The sequence below is a fragment of the Brachyistius frenatus genome, unplaced genomic scaffold (genome assembly GCF_029030835.1).
Source record: "Brachyistius frenatus isolate BFR_SWC_R1_liver_20210118 unplaced genomic scaffold, ASM2903083v1 Contig_28, whole genome shotgun sequence".
NCBI lineage: Eukaryota > Metazoa > Chordata > Actinopteri > Embiotocidae > Brachyistius > Brachyistius frenatus.
This window is the reverse complement of record NW_027210627.1, coordinates 797,798-821,009: the sequence shown is the minus strand read 5'-3', so window position 1 is coordinate 821,009 and position 23,212 is coordinate 797,798. Positions and strand designations below refer to the sequence as shown.

At 39.4% G+C, this 23,212-nt stretch overlaps 1 protein-coding gene across 3 annotated transcripts in view; it reads right to left on the bottom strand.

Moving 5' to 3' along the window:
* LOC138621027 (nck-associated protein 5-like) overlaps positions 1–23,212 on the bottom strand; it is a 71,076-nt gene that overhangs the window by 11,485 nt on the left and 36,379 nt on the right. For 2 of the 3 annotated variants that reach the window (XM_069698757.1, XM_069698758.1), the window contains exons 6-11: positions 22,485–22,523; positions 19,963–20,082; positions 7,581–7,760; positions 4,559–7,482; positions 4,099–4,213; positions 2,543–2,618 (exon numbers count right to left, since the gene is read on the bottom strand). In XM_069698757.1, coding sequence (XP_069554858.1) covers positions 2,543–2,618; positions 4,099–4,213; positions 4,559–7,482; positions 7,581–7,760; positions 19,963–20,082; positions 22,485–22,523 — 3,454 coding nt within the window. Of the gene's footprint in view, positions 1–2,345; positions 2,375–2,542; positions 2,619–4,098; positions 4,214–4,558; positions 7,483–7,580; positions 7,761–19,962; positions 20,083–22,484; positions 22,524–23,212 lie in introns of all 3 variants that reach the window. The other variant, XM_069698759.1, reaches the window with a different exon arrangement.

The window sequence follows — 23,212 nt, the reverse complement described above, 5'->3', positions numbered from 1 at the left end:
CTAACCTGATATTAAGCCAAAACTTGCAATACACCCATCAGTCCACAACAGTATCCTGTGTCAGTGACACATTTTGCCTCACTTAGGGCGTAAAAAAGCACGTGTTTAGATTTTGAAAAGAAATCCCACAAAACCACATGGTTAGAGTCAAGCACTAAAAGTATGTGGTAAGTGGTAGGAAGATATTAAAAAAATAAAAAAATCAACACCACTTTGTCTTGCACTCAAACTTTCTTATAACAGTCCTGTGTTTGCTCCATTCAACCACCCTCAATCTACTTCCCTACATGGACTTTGTACTTTGTACTTTGTACAAATGACCTCCGTCTTCAGCCCTGGTCATACGTGCATATACTTTTCAAGCCAAGGCAAAACATGACACTGATACGGTATCCTCTAACTGGTGCATTACAAGCTTTGGCGTGATCCAAAAAAAAAAAATCACTGACAAAATGATTTTCAAACTAAATCTTAACATTAGTGCTACAAGACAGAAAATAAAAAAAAGATCTGCAAGAGACACAACAGAAATGGTCCTCTTAACGAAAGGTACATTTCGTAAACAATAACAGTGGTTCTACACATGTAAACCGCAGCATATTTGTATGCTTCAGATCTATTTTTCCTCAGCTTTAAATGCATAATTTACACTTATTGAGTCCTTGGCTCTGAGCACTGCTAATTTGATGATGAAAACCTCAATACTGTGCCTGAAAACATCCTGTGTCGACACGGAGAGCACTGAAGCTGCTGCTCTGCTAACGTGGTGCTAACGCCAAGCCTCCTGTGTGGAAATGCTGTTGCATACTGCTAGCAGTGGTGGCATTATTTGATTGGCTGTAAGCAAAATCATTCTGTGTGTGGAGCTCGAGTGGTATTTGGACAGGTTATCAGGTAGCCAACATGTTTTTTTAAATTTCTCCCATTTTGGAATAGTTTCTCAAAGGAGACATGACAAAGGAGAGTATCCTGTAAATGTGATAGGAACATGGAGTTCTATTTTTTTTTAGTTTAGTTTAGTTCTAGTTGGCCTTTAGGAAATAATAGCATACTGGAGACTTGTAATGCACAGCCAAGACAATGCAGCTTCTCAGTAAAATGTAAAACTGCCAACATTGTTTTAATTTTGGTTGTGCTCTGCATATTTTTGTTTGTCTCCCCTTACTTTAATGCATCCAGTTGAAAACTGCTCTGTCAACGCTACATCAGACCCAACATGTTTGTGCCAAGTCTGGAAGCATAATTCAGCTCACAGCTGAAGGCAAAGTTAATTCACTCAGTAGTGGCTTGGACGGTCGTGCTTAGCTGGTGCTGTGCTGAAATTTTAATGAGGTGATTAACCCCTGAGGGCAGGCGTCCGTCCGTATCAAACACGCTTGATATTTGCGGCGCTTTGCCGATAGTGTCACTCTGGCCAATGAAATCTCAGGAGGGTCTGTCACTAGTCCTCTACCTGAGTGATGTGAACAGTTTAATAAGATGCTGCAGAAAAGAAGGTTTTATTTCTTGTCTAGTTCCACCTTCCCACTCTCTGTATCACCTTCTCTTTTTTTTTTTAACTAGATAATCACCACAAGTTTGAGCTTGCTAGTAAGTTTCAAGCCAAAATTTAAATGTTTTGTTTTTAAACACTTTTATCTGTGGAAGATTATATTTGCACCAGAACGCCACTGACCAGGAAGCCCAACGGACCAAACCCAATGGAGCTCGAGTGTTTTGGTGTATTCTGAATACGTTCTGGTCCAAAAGTTTGGACTGAATCCCAAACAGACAGGTGGAAACCTCCCCATGAAGTGATTTCATAATTAGAGCTGATCTGAGAGGCACCCAAGGACAGTCAGCCCTGATCTGAACAAACCTGATGAGCAACAAACTCAACTCAATATCACTCCACCGTAATATTGCTAACATATGACAACAAACCTCTGGGAAGAGAAGCGGTCTTTGGGTTCAAGCGATGTGCTCCACAAAATAGCAATTAAAACAAATTCATCATGGGTCAACTACCGTTACTAAGCCTGGTCAGGAGGAAAATCAGGCCCCCAGATGGGTGACCTTAGTTTATCCTAACTGGGTGAGCCTTTGCATGCAGATTTCCAGTGCATGAATCAGTGAAAATGAGTGGCCAGGCCTACATACAATATCCCCATCAAAGAGCAAACAGAACTGTGGTGAAATGGTTCCCATCTGCCCAATTCAAAGTGCCATCCAACAGAAGAAATAAATGCAGAGGTAGAACAGATACAATGAACATAAATATGGTAGAGAGAAAGCACAAACTGACAAAATTCAACATTTTGCATGTTTGTTTGGCTGCTTGCATATTCAGCACGTTCATGACTTACACATATCTGTCTTCACTTCTGTCTGCAAACTGTAAAATGGTAAACACAAATAAAACCTTAATGCTATCATGCTGTAAAGGACACCGCGAACATTTCTACTGAGCTAGCTCATACAGATTTTCAGGTACCAAGATGTTCAAGAAGGATCTAATACTATTTGCAGTGACTGAAAGAAAACAAGAATAGAAAAATCTGACCTATTACAGCCTCCTGGGTGGGGCTCTTTACTGTGGATCCATTTTCACCATCAGCTCTTCGGTTCATCACCTGCATCTTTTTCAAGGACAAAAAAAAGAAGTTACCAACATGTTCTTTTGTACGTTTTGCCATTGTCTGGTTCCTGCTTTTATCTGTGGTTTCTTATCATAACATAGCTACCATTCCCTGTGTGCTCCCAAGGTGTTGGGCCCAATCAATTTGACCAATTTGGACATTTGTCTTTGTTTTTTCGTGTTTCTAGCATGGTGAAGTAGGCTATGGTGTTTCTTTTTTTGTATGTTTTGTCTTTATTGTTGTTATTCTTACTTATAGACTATAGTTAATACGGTTGGCTGTTTTAGTTGTTAAAAAAGGTGCCTATTAGCAGAAGAACACATTTCTTCTCCCACTTGACTTTGACGATGGGGGAAGATGGTGATGTCCCTACATATGACATACAATCAGGAGTCTGCACAGGGTGTTTTATTTTGAAAATGGACCAGATTAAGTTTGGCATTCATATGGCTGACTTCCTGCCCAGCTGATCTGCTTCTGCAGCTCGACGTGGCTTCAAAAACAGACTAGGTAAAAAAATTTTGAGCAGAGTGGAGAGCCGCTTCTCAAACACTCTACAGTAAATCTGGTAGAATTACAAGAATTGTCTAGAATAGCCGAGGTCAGCTCCGGTGGACGTGAGCGCAAAGCAGCTGGTCCCGGTGGAATCCAGTCTTGAGTTTTAAAATGAGAATAGTACGTGTTTCTTTTGCTTCCAAACTTATTTTCCTCTCATGTCCTCTCTACTGACATCATACCAGCAACACCCTTCATCGTGAATGATACATGGTACCGAGACCTGCCTGACACACTTTTGAGGCTTTAAGGTGGTAGGAGGAGGGAGGCTAGCTCTTCTACAGACAGTCTGTGATGAAAACGTTGATGTGCAGTTTCACGGGGTCTGAACTTTAAATAATCATCAAATAAACTACAGGATACGTGGAGTGTGTCTGACAGTTCAAAAATACACTCTTATTAGATTGTTACAATCTTTGGATCAATAAATGGCATTTAATGGTAAGGTTATGGACTCAAAAAATTAAAAAGACGAAATGATGAAACTGCGTGTAAGAGGGTTTGAAGGACAGTTGATGAACCAGTTGACAATCCCAGTGTGATGCAACATCGTCCAAAAGATTCTGCACTGGCCAATCACACAAGCACACATTCCTGATGGATTATTTCACATCGGAAATCGTGTGTTTCTACAGTGCAGTCTTTTTAAAGATTACATAATTGTAACAGTGATAAGTTTCCAGAGTCATGAAATCCTGTCTCGTAGTGAACAGCTGTGGAGGGTTTTCTAGCCAGTATTTCATGCTGTAGTGGCACATAAAGCAACGCATCCCCACTGATGCTGACGACTGTTTTCTGTCCTCTTTAATTGCATCTCTTATCTATTTCCACTTTTTCTTTCAAATTTAAAAAGGTGGCTTAATTTTTTAATCCTAAAACTGACCTAAAACCAATCAAATTAATGCCCGGGTAATGATTAATTTACCTTTGGGTCCCCGATGATGTCAGTGTGTCCTTGTATCTCGCTCAGGGACATGCCCGGGCAGGGCATTGAGATGCATGCCCGCACTGCATCATGAGACTCTCTTCTCCCCACAGAGCTGAAAGAAAACAATTTGTCATCGAACCACAACAAACTGAGATCCTACATTATTGACTCATGATGCCCAGGGTGATTCGGCTAGTAAATCACCCTTCTATCTATGGAACCTGGCTGTGATCCTTCTGTATGAAATGTGTCAGAACAGTGTGAAGGAGACTGATAAATGTGTCTAAGACCATGTAATAAAAAAATTAACCCATGTCATCTGAGACAGGATAGTTATGAATAAATGCTATCAAGCTGAAGCTGTGAATGCTAGTGAAGATCTCAAAAGTATAATTATTATGTTAAGAGCACAAGAGTCAAAAGATGACATTCATTACTAATTTACTGAATTTCTTACCAGTCTTTTCCATCACTTTTTCTTCTGTCTCTCTTTTTGTCAGACTTTGTCTGTTTTCCTCCCAGCAGGGATGTTATCTTTTGTTCCCTCTTCTCTTCTTTTACTTTTGGTGGGTCAGTCTTTTTGCTGCTTGGAGCCGGAAGCTTGCTCTTGCGAAAACCAAACCAATTTGCTAAACTTGAGCCAGACTTTTGCTTCACCTCAATGACTCTCTCCTGCTCCTGAGACTTGTGCAAGTTCTCCTCAATACCAAGCATCACTTTCTCTTCAATTGTGGTTATTGTACTTTGTCTCTCTGGCTCTTCAGAAACCGGCTCCCCAAATGCGCTTGAAAATTGTTGTTCGATCTGAAGGCGCCTCGCCTGCTCTCGTTGGAGTTTCAGACTTTGAAGTCTTTCACTGGAGGACCCCAACTGTTGGGGAACTGTCAGTCCCTCTTCCATCAAGAAGTTGTTCAAAAGGGATCGATTCATAGGGCAATGGTAGCTACTGGAGCAGCTCATACTTCCTGGAAGGACATCACCAAGAGAGTTCAAGGAGGTCCCCGAGTGAGTTTTGATCTGTGTGCGGACCTTTCCAGATCTGTTGAAACTCGGTCTATCCATGTAGCGAGCACCAAAGCTCTGACTACGAGCCTTGGCCCCATTCATGCCCATTACTGGTTTAAGAGGAGGTCTGGTAGACACAGACACAGACCGTTTAAATAGCCAACCTTCCTCATCAAATCCCCAATCTAACATCACGCCGCTGTCTGATGGAACAGGATGAACACAGGGCTCAGAATCCAGCGAGTTGCAGCGGGTTTCGATCTTTCTGCGGGCTTTGTCATGTGCACCACATTCATGTATCATCTGGGGATCACATGTAAAATTCTGAAAGGTTGGGACACTTGTCATATTAGAGTTCATGTCATCTTTGTTTTGTCTTCCAAAAATGAGGAAGGTATTTGTTTCCTGTCCGGCGATTGCCTCATGAGATCGAGCATTTATAGGAAGACTCCTTTTTACAGCTCTTGAGGTGGACGTTTGGGGATTATTGGCAATTCCATGGTAGTAAACATTAGAATATGCTGGAGGCAAGACTTCTGAAAGTTTTGGCTCACTAATGCTCTGCTGGGATCTTTGCAAGATGCTCTGACTTGGCAGTATAGGGTGAGCACCATTTTCAACATAGCATGTGGCAGTTCTACACAACTGCACCGACTCTGAAGCTTGCGATTCTTGAATGGGGATAGATGGTATCTTAGATGAATGGGTGTGGTAGATTTTGGCAGGGATATCTTTCACCGGTTTACCTTCAGCACCCAATTGTGGGGCTGCATGTTGATTGTCTTTTGTCGTATTGGATTGTTGAGGCTCTACAAAAGAAGAAAGCTGATTTGATTGTGTCTCGGTGGTGCTTGATGTTGTCCTTCCAGTAGTTGAGCTTTGAGCCTGGCCTACAGACTTTGCATCTCTTGGTAAGCTGTCACAACTGGGTCTGAGGAGAAGAGAAGTAGTTCGACCCGGGGGCAGTGGTGGGGATGGAGACCTTCGTTCTGAGCGGGAAACATCACAGTGCTGTTCTTGGCGTCGTTGCTTTCGTGGAGAGCAAGGTAAGTTGTCATAGATGCTCTCTTCCACAGAGTCGTTGCCTGATTGAAGTCTAGTGATTTGCAAAGACGATTTTGTCGGACTCTTTGAGCAGTCATTGACCCCTGGAGACTTTAATGTCTTTGAATGTTTCACAGGGGAAGCAAAGGGAGAGCGCTGTTGCACACTCTCAAGAGACTTAGAACTCGTTGACACTGCAGTATCCTCATTTTTTTCAACTTTAGATAGATTGCCCTTGCTTGAACCATGCGTTTTATTGAGGTTTGTCCTTTTGCTTGGAACACTGTGCCCTGTAGGGTTGGCATTCGACTGCCCTTTGGACCTGTGACCCTTAATAAGCTTTTGGTGTAGAGGGGAATGTGTATGCTTGGGTTGGTCCTGGCTTCCATCTGCACTCTTGCTCCGCAGGATGAAAGCCTTCCTTGCAGAGTCACAAAGCTGAGGTTTTGGTTTTCTTTGTGGAGAGTCTGAGGTTGTGTATCTCTGGCTTTCTCCGCCAGCTTGACTAGCCTGGTCTCTGCAATGAGAAACCTCCATTGAAGAGCTGCGCTGCCGGGCTTCATTTACACAGCACAGAGCTCTTGTTGCAGTATGGTGAATAGATGAGCTCACATCACTTGTCCCTGCCTGCACTTGCCTGTTGGGAAATTTCCCCTGTTGTCTTTTGACATAATCAAGTCTGGATTTACGGTCAGTAGACCTTTCCTGGTTATTGTTTCTGTCACTCAACTTCACGCCTGACACTTTGTGTTTTTCTAGTGAGTCCTTGTTGATGACCTCTAGGTGTGTAAGGCTATCAATTGGGCTTACACCAGGTTTTACTGTGGAGCCCTCCAAAAACAAGAAGTTGTCTGTGACAGGTGAGGGAAAAAGACCAGAATCCCCGGAAAGTTTCACGGGGTCTTCTTGAAAGTTTTTGTCAACATCCCGAGTGACATCCAGTTTCTCCGAGCAAAGAATATCTTTGGTTGGTTGGTCACTGGATTCCATGTTTGGCAATTTAGGTGATTCATCATCTGCATCATCAGAGTCGAGGTTGGCAATCCTTGCTTCTGCCTTGAGAGGTTTACTTGTTGGGGCAACTTGCTTGGCTGTAGTCGCTTGCTGGCCACACTTGACACCAAAAGAATATATGCCCTCGTTGGAGGTCATACAATCTTTGCAGTGTGGTACAGATGCCAGTGGGGATGCTTCTTTGGAGCTGCACATTTGAAGACGCTTCAGGCCTTTAATAATGTGGCCTTCCTTCCATCCCAGGTCTGTTTGCTCAATGGGTGCTGAATGATTGCTCGATACTGAACCCGTACTCATCCTTTTGTCCCTTGCGGCGCACTGTGCATTAAAAGAGATATTTGCAATTATTGAAATAGTGTTCATAATTTGCTTTGACAGTTTCCTCATACTTCAAACAAGATGAATAGCAGACCAACCTGCTTGGAGAAGCCACGTCCCTCTGCCCAAGTGTGGGAGCCACTGGAGTATTCACTACAAGCGCTGGATAGTGACAGCTCACTGCCACTGCCGCTACCACTGCTGCGTGGGCACGTTAGACTCAGGAGGCTGGGCCATCGTCCTGCAGGGATCCCTGCTTTTCCATTTCTTTGGATGTCCTGGGAAAATAATCAATTATGCAATCAATCAACAGGAATTAAAAAAAAGACTATAAACAGATGGATGCAGCAGCAATTACCTTAGAATATACAATGGATATGAAATCAGTGCAAAAGTCATCATCATTGACAAAAAGATACATTTCCAGAGTATACAGTTTAATTTATCACCACCGAAAAATATTGTAATATTGTGGCTCACATTCACAGCACTGAATTCAACGTTTGTTCATCCACCTAATTCGTGACATTATATTGAATGGATTCTTTTTGCAGTCTGAACAACATACACAACCTATGAAGAAGCCCCATGGCTTTCCATTTGTCTCCGTCCCAAATCTCAGAGAATCGATACGGTGGATTCATAACGATCTCTTTCCATCCAAAGGCTAATTGAGGAATGGAATGACATTTTCCACTCCACTAGTTAGACGGCTCCTGTTTTGAAAACGCGGTGTGTTTTCATCTTTCTCTGTTTCTCACAGGTGCAATGTGATCACCGTGGGAGCTGGTGAATGAGACACTTTCAAAACAATGCCTCTGCCTCTGACAGGAAGGCAGGCTATTAACTGAGCTCGGTGTCTCTTGGGGTGTCTGCTGTTTATTTCAAGAGTAACTTCACAATGACTAATGAGTGTTAGACAATGATGATGCTCCTTTGTTTTGGTCAGAAAATGAACCAAACTCCACATCCACATGACTCCAATCATCCTTCATACTATTTTTAACTGGCTGTAGTCTTTTGGTTATATTTTCAAAGTATGTTTTCTGTCAGTACCAGAGAAACCCTGTTTGTCGCAAGTGACGTCCTCTTAATTTAATATTTGAGTGGAATAGAAGGCAAAACAGAATCTTGTGGAAACATGAAATTACGGAGCATTTTGCTCTAAAATGTCTGAAGCTAATGCAATATGCTGGTATTAAAGATGAAAATGAAAATCTGCAATTACATATATTTAATTTCGGAGTAAACTTCCCCGTTCTGAAGAGCCAGCTTCTTGAATGATTGGTTTATTGAAATATAGTAAGTATTTTCCATTTTGCAAGACTTGCTGGGGTTTAGCTGAGCACTCGTCCACTTAATCAGACTTTTAAACGGGATGTTTTCATCACACCTTTTCCCCCATCTTTCATTAAATTGTTAATATAAATGAAAAAAATTCTGGTTTTCTTGTGCCTTCAATTTATTGTTTTCAAGCTGCACTTTTATTTTGTTCGTTACATTTGAAGCAACTTGAAATGTATTACTGCAATCAGACTACACTAAAACTGTATTTCTGATTCATTAATATGTATTGTTTTTTAGGTTTTAAAATCTCATTTTATTCTCTCATTGGATTTCATCCTGTTTTTTTTTTAAATTTGCTTTTCAATATTCTTCTTTGCTAACATGAAGCACTCTTTGCTTTGACTTGCCACAAAGCTAATGTATTACAAAGATGAAAATGTCATCCTTTAATATGATTACTACACAGCATAAAGGATGGACTCAGACAACTGAGTTTTTGTCTCAGTGACTTAGATTAAATTAATTGAAGGACATTAAATAGACTGAAAGGTGTGCCTAAGGTGGAATTCTCTATTACTGAAGAACACTATTTGATGTTTTCATTTCATGGTTCACAGAGTTCCTTGTTTGTGAAGCATCTTGTGCAGAAAGCCAGAGGTCCATTACCGCTGAAACTACATTCATTGGGATCCCCCAGATGCTGTTTGCATCAGGGCCATTTCCAAGCAGAAGGACCCAAAGGTGTCAAGTATAGTGACCCCATTTAAATTAGCATTGATCGTTCGCAAAGGCTGTCATGGCCAGCTTTCTCTCAAAGTCATTAGTGTCATCTGTTAGCAATAATTAATGTGAATAATTGCATAGGGGAGCTGGGGACTGGAGTGATTTGGTCCTTTCATTGATATTCACCTATTATTTGATTATCCGTGCTGGCCTTTATTTCGCGAGCACAGTTGGAGAGGGCCGCTTTTGGACCACGCTCGCGTGGATTAAACTGGGCACTAATTACAGTCAGTGTGTCGAAGGGATATCAGAGATTTGACACAAGTGATACAGTTTAACAAAACGCTCAATCAGAGCGGCACTGTGCTTGAAGTCAAGGGCAAAGTCGAGGGCTGTCGAGGTGTTTTATTTCCGCATAATGGATTTGAGTGTTTTTCACACTTTGGAAAAATGACTTTCTGTTGCTTACAATTCATACACAACTTTTTAACAGGGTGAAAGGTGATTATTTCTGTTTGACTGCAATGGCATCAAAGCCATGTCCAAATATTTGTCATGCACAGTTTGCTAAAAGCCTACGAAAAGATGGAAGGGAATAAATACAATCTATAGGTTGGAAAAATTCTCTGTAAATATACACAGAGCCTAAACATGTTGCATTTGCATTCTGCACGTTTCTTTTATCACTAGAAGAAATGAGTCACAAATATAAAACATGTGGTTGTGATATATTTTTCAATACAATAAAAATATTGAAAAGCTTTTTCTTCTGTTAACATTTAGTCATTCGACATGTTCGGAAAGTTTTATGAACAAAAAGATTACACAAAAAATATAAAGGCTCAGTGCAAGGCTGATTCTACTTTAAAGAACATCTTTAAAATGAAGGCTAAAAGGAAAAAGTAAGTGAATAATAAATAAATGCATGGTACTAAGTGCATGGTGTTAAAATGTCTTGGTTTTGTGTAACTGTTGAACTAGTTTCCTGTCTGGCTGTGGAGGATCAGACACTTCACTTTATACAACATTACTTTATTATGAAACGTGTTTCTCCTTCGTCTCTTCCGACTTAGAATTATTATTGGAAGTAATAGTAGCGTAATTAGTCTTTTAAAGAATACAAAAAATATTAATAAATAGCCTGCATGACACATTGGCGGTGCGAAATTTGATCAGCATGTATGTGATAGAGCAGTAGCCACTCTTCAATGCCCAAGCGGAGATGCCTGCGTGGTCAATTTATTTGGGTTTTGAGAATATAACCAGCCCTATTCTTTCATTTTCCACAATACTTTTTATCTTTTTAAAATGAAAAAAAGAGTGAGATCATGGCATATTCAAGGTAATTCACTCTTAAGGCATTTTCAGACTCAATGCCACTGACCCAGGCTGCTGACAAAGACACTGTTCAGACACAAGGACGCCGTACTTAAGCTTTCATGGACTCTTAAGTTCACTTTAAATTTCACAATCTCATCAAAATTCATCCATGCATCCCCCCTGAGCCGCCCAAAGCAAGGTTACACTCATTCAACCGCGCCTCAGACCACAATTTTCTCCACTCTAGTCTTTGAAACAGTTTGCCAACTTCACTGTTCTTACCTGATTCACAATCACACGAGCAAACTACTGACTCATCCGCCTCCTTGTCTTCAGGCCCCTGGTCATTAATACTGCTCGCTCATCTACACATTGCTGTCTTTTTCCCTGTCACCTCCCCCTCCTTGCTGCTGCTTGGTGTTTTGCCTGCTGGGCTGGCCGGGCTCCAGATGCACTGCTGTTCACGCTGGTGTCAGCAGACAGCAAAGAGGAGAGAGGCAGCAGGGAAATGGTGGAAAACAAGCAAACTGAACTAGCTAGTAGCTGTGCATGGTGATGTGGGCTGCTGCAGGTATTGTCATTTATCTACAAAAAGACTAATGAATAAATAAGTGGAAAAAAAAGTGACAGGACAACTGGACTTAAAGAAATCAAGTGCACCATAGTTTTTAAATAAAAGAAAATTCTCTATAGTCAATGTATTTGCTGATTTCTATGGCTGCCGCCCCAAGAGTCGACGAGTTGAATTTAAGTGGCAACCAGCAGTGGCGTCACCTGTTGGTTTGTGAACGACTGTTATGAAGCCTCGAGCTCGGAATTTGGCCGGCGCCATCTTGCTAGTCCTGATCGGTATGGAGCCAGAAGTGACCATATTTGGGCGAGCTGGGGGGGAGCGAGCGGTGGTTGATTGAAAACCAATTAAGTCCCGCCCATCGATAGCCATACCCTGACTGCACCACAGGCCTTTCAATCAAACAGACACGCCCCCCAAAAACACCACTGTTTGAAGCTTATTTTTTAATTAATGACGGGATTATTTTCAGATGGACGGCCAGAAAAGTAATAAGGCGAGATTTTAGCTAAGAAGACAGAAATAACTAGTGGAGAAAATGTATTCACTGAGAATTTTATGAGACTATGGAGCCGGAGGCTTTTTGGAGCCAACCTCTAGTGATCAGCTTTTCGTTACTGGTCAGAGTTTTGTTTCAAGTAGCAAATAAGTGCATGTGAGCTTCATGTAGAAGAGACCACTCAGTAGTTAGTAGTTTGTGTTGTAGACGGCACCTGTACAGTAAATCTCCCTTCCAGGCAATTTTCCGACACTTCCAAAAGAGCAAATAAATTGGACTTTGTTACATGACTTCACACCACAGCAAAATCAAATGCTGGTTAAAGCTCTTCAGAGGGGCAAATAAATGTGACTTTATTATATATTTTCCTTTATCTTTCACTGCAGCCCTCCGAGGAAGAGATTTCTGAGGAAAGAGACACCTGCCACAGTTTAAACACCCTCGCTGTGCCAGGTCTCTCGAGTGCCACGCGGCTGCTGAATTGCACATTGTGATAGACAACCGTGGCACGGAGCCACAATACTTTTAACAGCCAGGGCTGTCTGGCACGGGCACAAAGGGAGACGATGATGCTGTTGTCACCAGTTCAGCCATTTAATAAAACACCCAGAAGAGTCACAGTCTAATCCTGGAAAAAAAAGTAATGCATTACCAGAGCTGGTCGGTACATGACTTGATCCATGTAGCGTACTTCACACAATCCCCGCCTGCACGTGTCGAGTTTATGAAATTAACCAATTGCTAAGCCACGCCCCCTCCATTTCGTTGTTACATGTGTCAGTTCTCAAATAGCACATAAGCAGTTTAAACTAACAACGGAAAAAGATTTGTCATTTAATTGATTATTATTATTGTTTTGTAGCTTAGCCGGTTTGGCTGGTGGGAGTCTCCATCGTACATGATTTGTACCGGCTTGACTTAGAAGGAAACTAGTTCACATGCTCAATGGGCCAAAAATTGCAGAAGTATGCAGAACATCTGGAAGCTCAGGAACATATTTCATCCTTTTATTCACTGAGCAGCTGCAGAGGTTTTCTTAGGGGTTGTTGCAATTAAAAATGTTTTCTTTTCCGGTGGATTTTCTCCAAAGTTGGGATGTAATTTGTGGAGTTTTAAGTGAGTTTTTCCACACTGCAAATCACAAATATTGTAGTTCTAATCTTTTTTTAATGTATTTATTGAACTTACAGAACCATGATGTTGATGCTAAAAGTATATAAAACGTTAGATATTGTGGTTTAACATTAGCTAGCCGACTGGTTGAAGACGCTGTGATTACAACACAGTATTCATAGAAAAAAGCAGGTCCGCCATCAAAGTGCGTATCTGTGAACATGGAAATATTATTCTTTAAATGCATCTTTTTTTCTGCTCACTTGTCTCCTATTTTTTTTTTACACATTCCCTCAGTAAAGGCACAGATTGCAAACAACTAGAATAAACAGACAGAGTTGTTCTCACTCTCTCATTATCTCTCGTCTGTCCTGAGCGGCTTTGCTGTAACCTGTTTTGGAGTCAGTCAACCTGACTGGGAACAGGTGTGCTGTCGTAGTGATTAAGGAACCTAACAAGCATAACTCGCAGTGAAAAACAAATTTTCCATTTCAATAATTCAGACATAATTAGCTCGGTGTTATCTGGCACATTGATACACAGACGGGGTGTTATGTCTGCAATATCAAACCCTTCATCACCCCCCCCCCACACACACACACACACACACACACACATTACTTTCTCCTCATCACTGATGGGGACAATGACATGAAATATTTTTGAGTACTCTCCACAGCTGGAGCAGAATGTGGAGCATAATGGATTTTGGCCTCTTTGTGGAAGTACAAAGAGCGCTTTCTCTTGGTTCAGCAATCACACCTGCTCATCTGATCGCTCTCTGAGGCCAAGTTGAACTCCGAAACAGGTGACCAGCCATGGGCGTTAAAACGAAAAGGGGCTCATGAGGAACAACGGCCACCAAATGTGTTCCACATAGAAAGATGCTTAAAGTTAGACTCTTCGACATATCAGGGGGTTTGTATGGAATCACCAGGTTTTAAGAAAGAGGTGTTAAAAAGCTGGTTCTGGTCATTTCAGACAGATTTGTATCATAAAAACACCAGTCGTCATAAATACGCCAATACTTTAGGTGCAGACTCCCATTCATAGATTAGCAGGAATTGGGGCTATTGCGGCAAAAGGTTCAACACAAATTATCCATCAGTCCTGTTGGACAAACGTCTAAACAAATGAAAAACATTTTGTTGTGAAGTAACATTAGACCCACTAAATATTTATTTATTCGGTGCTGACAATAGTACAGAGAAAATAAATGGGCCGAAAGCAACACCTAGTCCCAAAGCTGCACTAATCAATATTTACATATTAACAATATGATATTCCTAAATGTAATTCATTAGGGGCTTTCTTTTTTAGCATCTGTAAGCTCGTTGTTTTGGTTTTATGACCCACAAATTCAGTGTTTTAATTCAACTTGCTTCCAGCTGCAGCAGGAAGCTTTTATTAGGTAAAAAAAGGCTTTGATAAACTCTTTGTCCACAAACTGTGGAAAACCAAACAACAGAGTGACAGAATTTGTTTCACTTTTAGCTGAATTTGATTTATTTGATCTATTTATCTATTCATGCATTTTAGTTAGTTACAGCACATTCCTTTTCCTCTACTTTAGTATTTTATTGACCTTTTAAGCCTCTGGTGTTTTCTCGTCACGGATCCGTGATAGATAGCGTTTAGATAGCGTGATAGATGGATAGAGTTCCTATGTTTTTATTTGTGATATTTATGATGTCAATAATTGTTTGTGCATTGAGGGGAGGAGGCGTTTTTGTTTTCCTATATTGTTTCTACTATGTGAATCCCTTTACATTTCTTTGTATGAAAAATGAATATATAAAAGTTTAACTGGTGGACATAATAGATCATTTAGATTTCTCCAGCAGGAGTCAGTGGAGACCAAAATCAAAGAGAACAGTGAACTTTCATTTGTCAAGTGGATAGAAAAACAAGTTTGAGAGATTGGTTGTCTGGTAAGTAAACTGGCATCTGTTTGCTAAACCACCAGCATCTTCACAAGATAATAACATGTAATATTGTATTTACACCAGCCAAAAAAACAACCAGATAATGTTGTTTTAATTATTTAAACATTTTGTGTACCAGGATTGCCACACTCCGCCTTCAGTGAATTCATCCATTAGTCATAACCACAAATAAAATCAGTTTAGCTGCACAGCAGGTGATCACAGCAGGAAATCACATCGGTAACTTTTCCGGGATCACAACAAGCACAGCACCCCAAACTTTGAAAGCAATGATTTAGATGCAAAGCTCATTCTCAAAACTTTTGTTTGTGACTGTACTGGAGACAAATATAACAAGTATAGTTAATATTCAGGCTTCAGGCGTGAGATAATTATCTTACACCACTAATGTAGCCTCCTGGATAACTGGAAATGCTGCACTAGTGAATCAAAGCAAAAGCATTTGGCAATTTTTTTTTCTCATGCTGCCAGCAATGTAGTGTTATTAAAATTTTGAACCTTTTTTTCCGCATTAAAAAATTTATCTGAAGCAGTAACATTAGCGAGTAAGGTTTGATATTCACCGTCCGCTGATGAACAGACGGCCGTAAAGCATATTTTTTTTAAGCCTGAGAGTGTTTAATCTGAGGAAAGAACGTTTAATCATGGAGAAACAGACTGCAGGTCGAACAGTCCGTCCTTTGATGAGAGAAACTCAAGAAATTAGGGCAACTAATACTCAACTCAAAACATCGCTTAAATATTCTGCAATTAGTTCTCGTTCAATCAGGGACTAAGAGAAAATGGTTTAATACTTGTTTCCAGCAGAAACAGCAGAGCATCTCTGCTGTGACACTTCGACTAAGACCGGATCCTTCTTTCAGCAGAGTCTGCAGGTTTGGCTTTTACAGAAATGGTTAAAGATGAAGGACAGCATATCCACCTCAGCCAAGCTTGCGGTATACTTAACGACTTGGTGTGGGAATTATGAGACTTTCCAGTTCAATTTCAACAAAACTAGAAAAACAAATTTACAGTGTTCGTATCATACAGGTTTACTTGACATGTCGTTTTTTTCGTGCTGATTACAAATTCAGTCTTTGATATCAAACTGGTCCCCTGAATACAGATAGAGGGAGTTTGTCAGAGGAGAGGAATCATGCTGGAATCTCTGACAACCCAAAGAGACCTTTACTAACAAAGCTACTTGAAACGTTGAGCATGCTTTCTCTGCATAATGATTACGACTCTTTGCCAGAGTCATTTCATTAGGATTTGATTCTTCCACAACTCTGGTCAAGACCAATTAAACACTTGTACTGTGGCTAAAACAAAGAAAGAGGGTTAATAATTTCAGATCAAAGTTTTATACACCAGAAATACTACATTCTGCATCAAAGCCATTAATTGACCAAACAGACGAACATTTAAGAATTAAGAGATGTGCATCTTCATAAAAATGCAACATGCCTTGAAGTAGCATAGCTGGCATTAGAGAAAATTGTATCCTTATGGCTTGATCAATAGTTTCAGTCCAAATGTAGAGCAAATGTTAGCCTAATCTTTTTTTTAAATCTGCAAAAGAAATAAAACGTGTTTTGAGCATTTCAGTCCCTTAGTAAATACAGAATAAAATCAAAGCTAAAATGAGTGAAGGCCGACTCAGAAAAACAAGAAACTATATGAAGGCTGAGGACAACATCCCTGCAAATAATCAAAGTGTAACGACAAGTTGCACGCTGCACCATTACTCACAGCGGAGCTCTTCAGTAGCACAGCACACACTTAAACAGTTTCATGTGTTTGTAATTGACTTCAACAAACAAGTGTATTCCTGCTGGTACCAGCACAGCGAGAGAAAAACTCATTGTAGTTCGATAACCCAAAGTTTCTGTCAGAATACACCTTTTTGAAAGAAGGACTAAAATAAAGGGCGAACAGGCTGGACTCAGTCATCCATGTTTTGTTTTCAATGTTCAGCTCTAAATGCCAAAACAGCCATCTGTCCATCAAAAGTATCATTTGTCATCAATTATTTATGGTAGAATTGCCAGTTTATCTTAAATTTATAACGTGCATTTCACGACGACTCTTTTTTGTTTGTTTCTGTCCATAAGAGCAGCACTGCCTAGTTATTGTTCGTTAGTAGTGAAAGTCCATCCTGTCATCAAGGTAAAAGCATTTTTAAAAGTACTTAAGCCAAATTGTGGATTACAGATTGCCAGAAGAAAAAAACAAAATTAAATTAAAGTTATACTGGGTGCCAAATGGGTTTCCAAACAACAGCGTCAGCGCGATATGCACATACCGTATGTTGGGGGCAGAAAACAAACCAGAACGACTTCTGCTTCGTTCAAATGGGGTCGTACGTTTGTGTACACAAGAAGAGTCCGTATGAACGGCGCCCTCTTGTGGTATTCAGGACCTCGGAACTCGGACATTTCTATAAGCCCCAAGTTCACGAGTTGTGATGTGTTTGCTGACGTTTACAAATGGCAGAGGCCATGAAAATACCGTTTTTTGTTGGATGTTAAGCTAATATATTGTAATTGTAGTCATGTAGAGTTTGTCTTCATAACATGTTGATCTTCCCAACGGCCTCGTCTTTTCCTTCTGTGCCTTTACATTTCCCGTACACTTTACCCTCCTTTTACCTTGATAAATTGTTAGCCTATGTGGCTGCATGTTGCAGTTGCTTAGCAATGGTGTTTTTACGACTTAATCACTTGAACGTCAAGCACACGATCTCCCATGTTGTAACCACGAGCTCCATTTGAACGCAGGATTACAAATGAACATTTAGCCAACTTCATTACCAAGGTGTGATTTTTGGTCCATGTCGCTCAACACGTGGTTAAAATAAGGATCCAATGCAAGTGTGTTTAATACAACTTCACCTCTAAACCAGGGGTTCCCAACCACCGGGCTGTGGATGATTTGGTACCGGGCCGCACAGAAAGAATAAAAAAAAACTTGTATTTATTTATTTTAATTTGATTTACATTATTCATGGTATTTTATTTTGAAAAATCCACGCCTCTTTCTCGCAGTTGTCTCAGTCGCAGTATTTTTCTAATTTTCTAATCTCTAATTGTCTTGCATGAAACCGGTCCGTGGTGGAAAAAAGGTTGGGGACCACTGCTCTAAACCTCTAGTTTTACAGGTTTCCAGTAAGCTGCTTTACGGCTGCTTCTTTTTCTGAACATGTCCTTATTTAAGCTATCATGACATTGTGAAAGCTTGTTTTCAAACTCGTCTGCTTCACATCACCGTGGTCACAAATGGAAATGGGTGGAGAGAAAAAAAAAAAAACACTGTTATCGTAGTTTGTTAGCTTACCCTTGAAAGAAAGATCACGAGCATCAGCCAAACAATTAGCAATACATTTTATCTCACTAAAACATAAAATAACAATGTTATCATAATTTACTAGAATACTAATTGCTCTAATTTTTGTTGTCTTAAAGAGGATCCTTGCCTTTTATTTCATTAGTGTTTAATGGACACTCTTGACTTTGCCCTCCATTTGTCTCATTTACATTTCTGGCAACGTTTTTCCAAAGCTTTCACTGTCATAATGAAAGACTGCCCTCAAACTTTTGTTTCATGCTTCAGACAATATGAAAATAAATGTTGTTGGTCTGTGTAATGCCTTATTATTGATGAAAGAGTGAGTCATAATCACTGTTTACCTCCTGGAGACAAATAAGTGTGTAGATGTATCAGCGTAGACCAACTAAAAAGAAAACCCTGGAAGTATCCCCTCATTATAGTTAACATGTTAGCAAAAAGTTGCCTATTTAATTTCCAGCAGACAAAAAGCAACGTCACCATCCATTGTAAGTTAGGGTTCCTGCGATCTGAAGAATGGAAGTCCAATATTCAGACCCCTTTTAGCTCTGGTTTTAGTCTCCACCTTCTTCTGACGATAGAAAAAGATCCATTTTATTCTCCACTGACAGTACCAGCTCGACTCAAAGGCACTCTTATTTTGTTTTTGTTTTCTATTGTCCCTTTATGGTATCAGGTACCTGGTAATATTTCTAGTATCACCTCCGTCGGGTCCAAGCGAGCTGAGTCGATAAAAACAAGTGACGTGAAAACACTGAAGATCACGAGCTTCCACGGTGCGACAGAAACTTTTTCTTTAAAAGGTTGGGTTTTAACCCTCCTCCGAAAAAGTTTCTTTAATAGATTCATGTTTCTTTAAACATTCTGAAGTTTTGCATCCGGTGAGTGTTTAATGAAGCCGATCTAGTGTTGAACTCTCTTTTCGTTGGTGCGGGGGAGGTCACGCACAGGGTTTGTATTACTTTTTTTTTTGCTGAAGATTGACGCCTGCAGGAAAACAACTAATAAGACCATGGAAAACCAAAACAATTAACTAAAAGATGCTAAAATGTGTAGATTTGAATGGAACTGCAGAGTGATATGATAATTCTGTGTTTGTCACCACATGCGACACCTTTTACAAGTACACGTGGTTTTTGAATCATGAATAAATGCCGCTTTAAAGCTCTACGGTGTATTTAGAGAAGGAGCTCCACAACTGGACCATCAGTTGTCATGATGGTTAAAAAAAGGCCCAGGTTTTAACCAATTATTGCCGCCACGATTCGGAGCGTTCCAATTAGAGAAACATGTTCAGCTACGATCTCTATGACACCACTTTCAGGCTGCAGCTGCATGAGAGGTCCATCTCAGCTAAATTTTGACATGATTAGCGTAAAAGAAAAGCAGGCCAAGGGATGGTCATGCTTCTTTGACTTCTTGCACTTGGGCAAGAAACTGTGGGACAAAAACTACATTAATTAAGAAAGGAAGAAGAATTTAAACCTAACTGTAAAACTGTACATCTGTATAGGTTAAATTAAACTCATCCTGGGTAAATTTCTCCATCTTTGTGGCCCTTTTTTTAATTTATTTTTTTTAAAGTTAGTAACCTTTCGAAGTCGAGCCCCTCTCATGTAAAATTCAAACGGCCTTGAAGCTGGCCAGGTCTGTCAGTGTCTGTTTGTGTCCGCTGCGCAATGCCGTCCTACCTGGGAGACAGGAATCGAGGACATTTTGACACGCTGTTGAAACAGCACACTCAGTATGCGGTTTTGTTGCTCCAAGTCAAACACGCGGGTCCGCAGCTTCACACATTCCTCTTTCAAGTCCTGAAAAAACAAACGAAAAAATGTAGACATAACCACGACTGACAGAGATGTTTCAGAGAAGTGCACATGGATGCTAATTTAACAGCCTCGGGACACAAGATACGCAAAACAGAGCTCGAAAACTCTTCATGCAAATACAACAAAAAGGCATCAAGAGCATGTTGTTTGGGGGGGTCCTTTCATTGCAGCAGTATTATTAATTATCTCTATTATCAATTAACTCTCCATATGCTATAGTATTTTCATTTCGTGAGACTTCATTCTTGTGCTCCGCTGCTGTTTATCTGATGGTTGTAGTCGCTACTTTGCGGTGTAGTCTGAACTATTCTCTACAGTTTTTTTTTTTTATTGTTTACTTTAATTCATGAGAATATTTGGTAGGTATAATTCCTTAATGATAACAGTAGGGCCTTTGAAATTAATCTGTTCATTAATGTATTCCCACGAACAGAAAAGACGACCAGGCTAAATTACAACACGCTCTCAAAATTGGTATTTTTGATTAAAAAAACAACAACTACATTCTCCAAAATCCCAGAGGATGTGTGTAAACCACCATCGGTGTCTCTCCATGTACACTTTTTGTGTCTTATTTCTGCACAATTTAATTTTATCCTGTGCTGTAAAACAATTTAGTACTCCTTATGAAATCCAAAGCATTTCACACTGAACAAGGATATTGATATGATTGCAGATATTGGCTAATGCTTTGGTCCTGTTACTATTTCAGGTCCCGTATTTAACACCTTTAGTCTTTTTATTTGCAGTGTTGATATCATTAAGAAAATATCTTTGTGGTTTTAATTACCAAAAAAAAAGTTTGGTTTTGCTATTAGTCTGAAGCAAAGATCAGCAGGTCGTACATCAATTTTACGTCTTACATTACACAAATTCAATCGTACTTTGGTATTTTACAAATTAGAAAAAGTATCATTTGTTTACAGAAATAATACATGTTTTTTTTTTGTACTTAGCTTCACACTGTGAAAGTGTCATTTCTGCTGTCATGTTTTGTTTTTTTGTGGATTTTAACATCTGCATGTGAAAATCCATCAGCTATAATGAAGCTGAAACAACCATCAGCATTCTCAGTACCATCAGTATTGGCTGAGTGCAGCCTCCCAACATGCACTGGGGCAGCAGTTCATGGTCATAAGTCTAACTTCTTGCATTACTCATGTTATTTTGTTATAAATGATCCTCCATAATGTTTCCAGCTTTCACACTTCCAGTGTTAAATTGACAATTTAATAATAGTAAATACTTTATCTTTAGTTTATTAACTTATTCCAAAATATAATGAATCAATTGTACCAGTCCACATATATTATTCTGTACTTACACTGAAGGTAAATTTTGTCATTCGAATGACAAATTGCTATAAATATATCAGAGTTAAATAAATGTCTGGATTTGTTGTCCCATCATTCTTTTCGCTATCAGAACATTTTAATGGAGTTTATATCTTAAAATTTAGCATTGTTCTTTTTTGTTGTTGTTGGTGTTTTATGCATTCATCTTTTTACTGTGGAAAAACAATTTATGACAATTACACTAATGGATTAGGACAGCACACAATTAATTTGTTTTGTCTAGAAAATGCCAGAAAATGCCACTTGTAATTTCCCACAGCAGTTACATCCTCAGATGTTTGACCTAAAGTCCGCAACTCAAAAATGTCCATTTTACTGTCATATGTGACAAAGAAAAGCATCAGACCATCACATTTAGGAACAATCAAATGCTTGTCATGTTTGCTTAACATTTTTATCATCTTGGTTTTTAAGTTTGAATTATTGTTTTTATCCCTGGTTATTATTGTATTTTATTGAATTTTATTTACTAGATTTGAACAATTATTGTATTTTTAGTGCTGCATTTTCTTTCATCTGGTTTTTATATAAATGTATTTAATACTTTGTTGGGTTTTTTTCCCATTTTATTTTTCATTTTTGTTCTAAAATTAAGCACTTTGGGTGCTATAAAGCTAAATTAAGTTAAAGATTTTGAGAATCAAATTGCTGCAGCTATGCAATTGACCAAAACAGTTTGTCAATCACCTTCATGCTCTTGTGGGGACATGAGGACATCAAGTCATTGCCACAGAAAGACTGGATTATATTTTTGTTCTTAAGTACATGCGATATGTCTTGTGTTCAAACCTCTGGTTTAAAACTGTTAAAACTGATCTCACAGTGATTTATGGATGTTAAAATGTCACAAGTTGCACTTTTTATTTTCTTTACAAAACCACCAAACATTTTTGATTTTCTACGACTTTCACAGATCGTGAGGGAAGACGTATGCCATTAACCTTTCTTTATGTTAGCTGATCATCATTACAACACTCTTCTTTTCTCTGAGTGATTGTAGCTGACTGGATTAACGAGACAAAGACAAACCTTTTGTGTGAGGAGGGCTTGGACCACCTGGTTCGCCACCTGAAAGAAACACGAGAGAAAAGTCAAATAACATGTTAAATGTATTAGAAGTGTGTTTATTATTTCAGAGTGTGTTTCAGTACTTTTTGAGATGCAACTTTTGAGACTGTAAATAAAAACGACACCGTACAAACACCCTAAATGTGAATTTAGAGGCCTGTAAGACACTGTCAGGAAAAATTGACAGCATGTTGCATCACAGAGTCCGATCGAATGAAATCACACAGCGGCTGCCTGCAGTTACTGCACTGAACTTTATTCTTAGCACATAAAATATTTAAAAAAAACATCTGAAAAAGTGTATTTGTAAGATAAATTCATATCTTTTGTCCCTACAAAATGTATTTGCTTGTTTTGATGTAATTATGATAAGATTGACCCAACGTTTTATAGAATTTTTATTGAAAGAAGAAAACATTCAGTTTGTGGATAGATAGAAAAAAAAACACACACAATCTAAGCTGCTTTCTCTCCTGGTTATTTTGATTTCTGAAGTGGAAGCATATATTATATCTTGACACTGGAATAATAACTGTTTTCATTTTTGTTGTGCCACAAAATGATCGCCCCTTCCTTTCATCTTTTCTATCAAATCGACTTGCCTCTCCTCATTCAAACCATAACAGGAAGCTTCATGAATGCTTCCCCCCCCCCCACCCCCAAAAAAATAAAAAATAAAAAATAAAAGA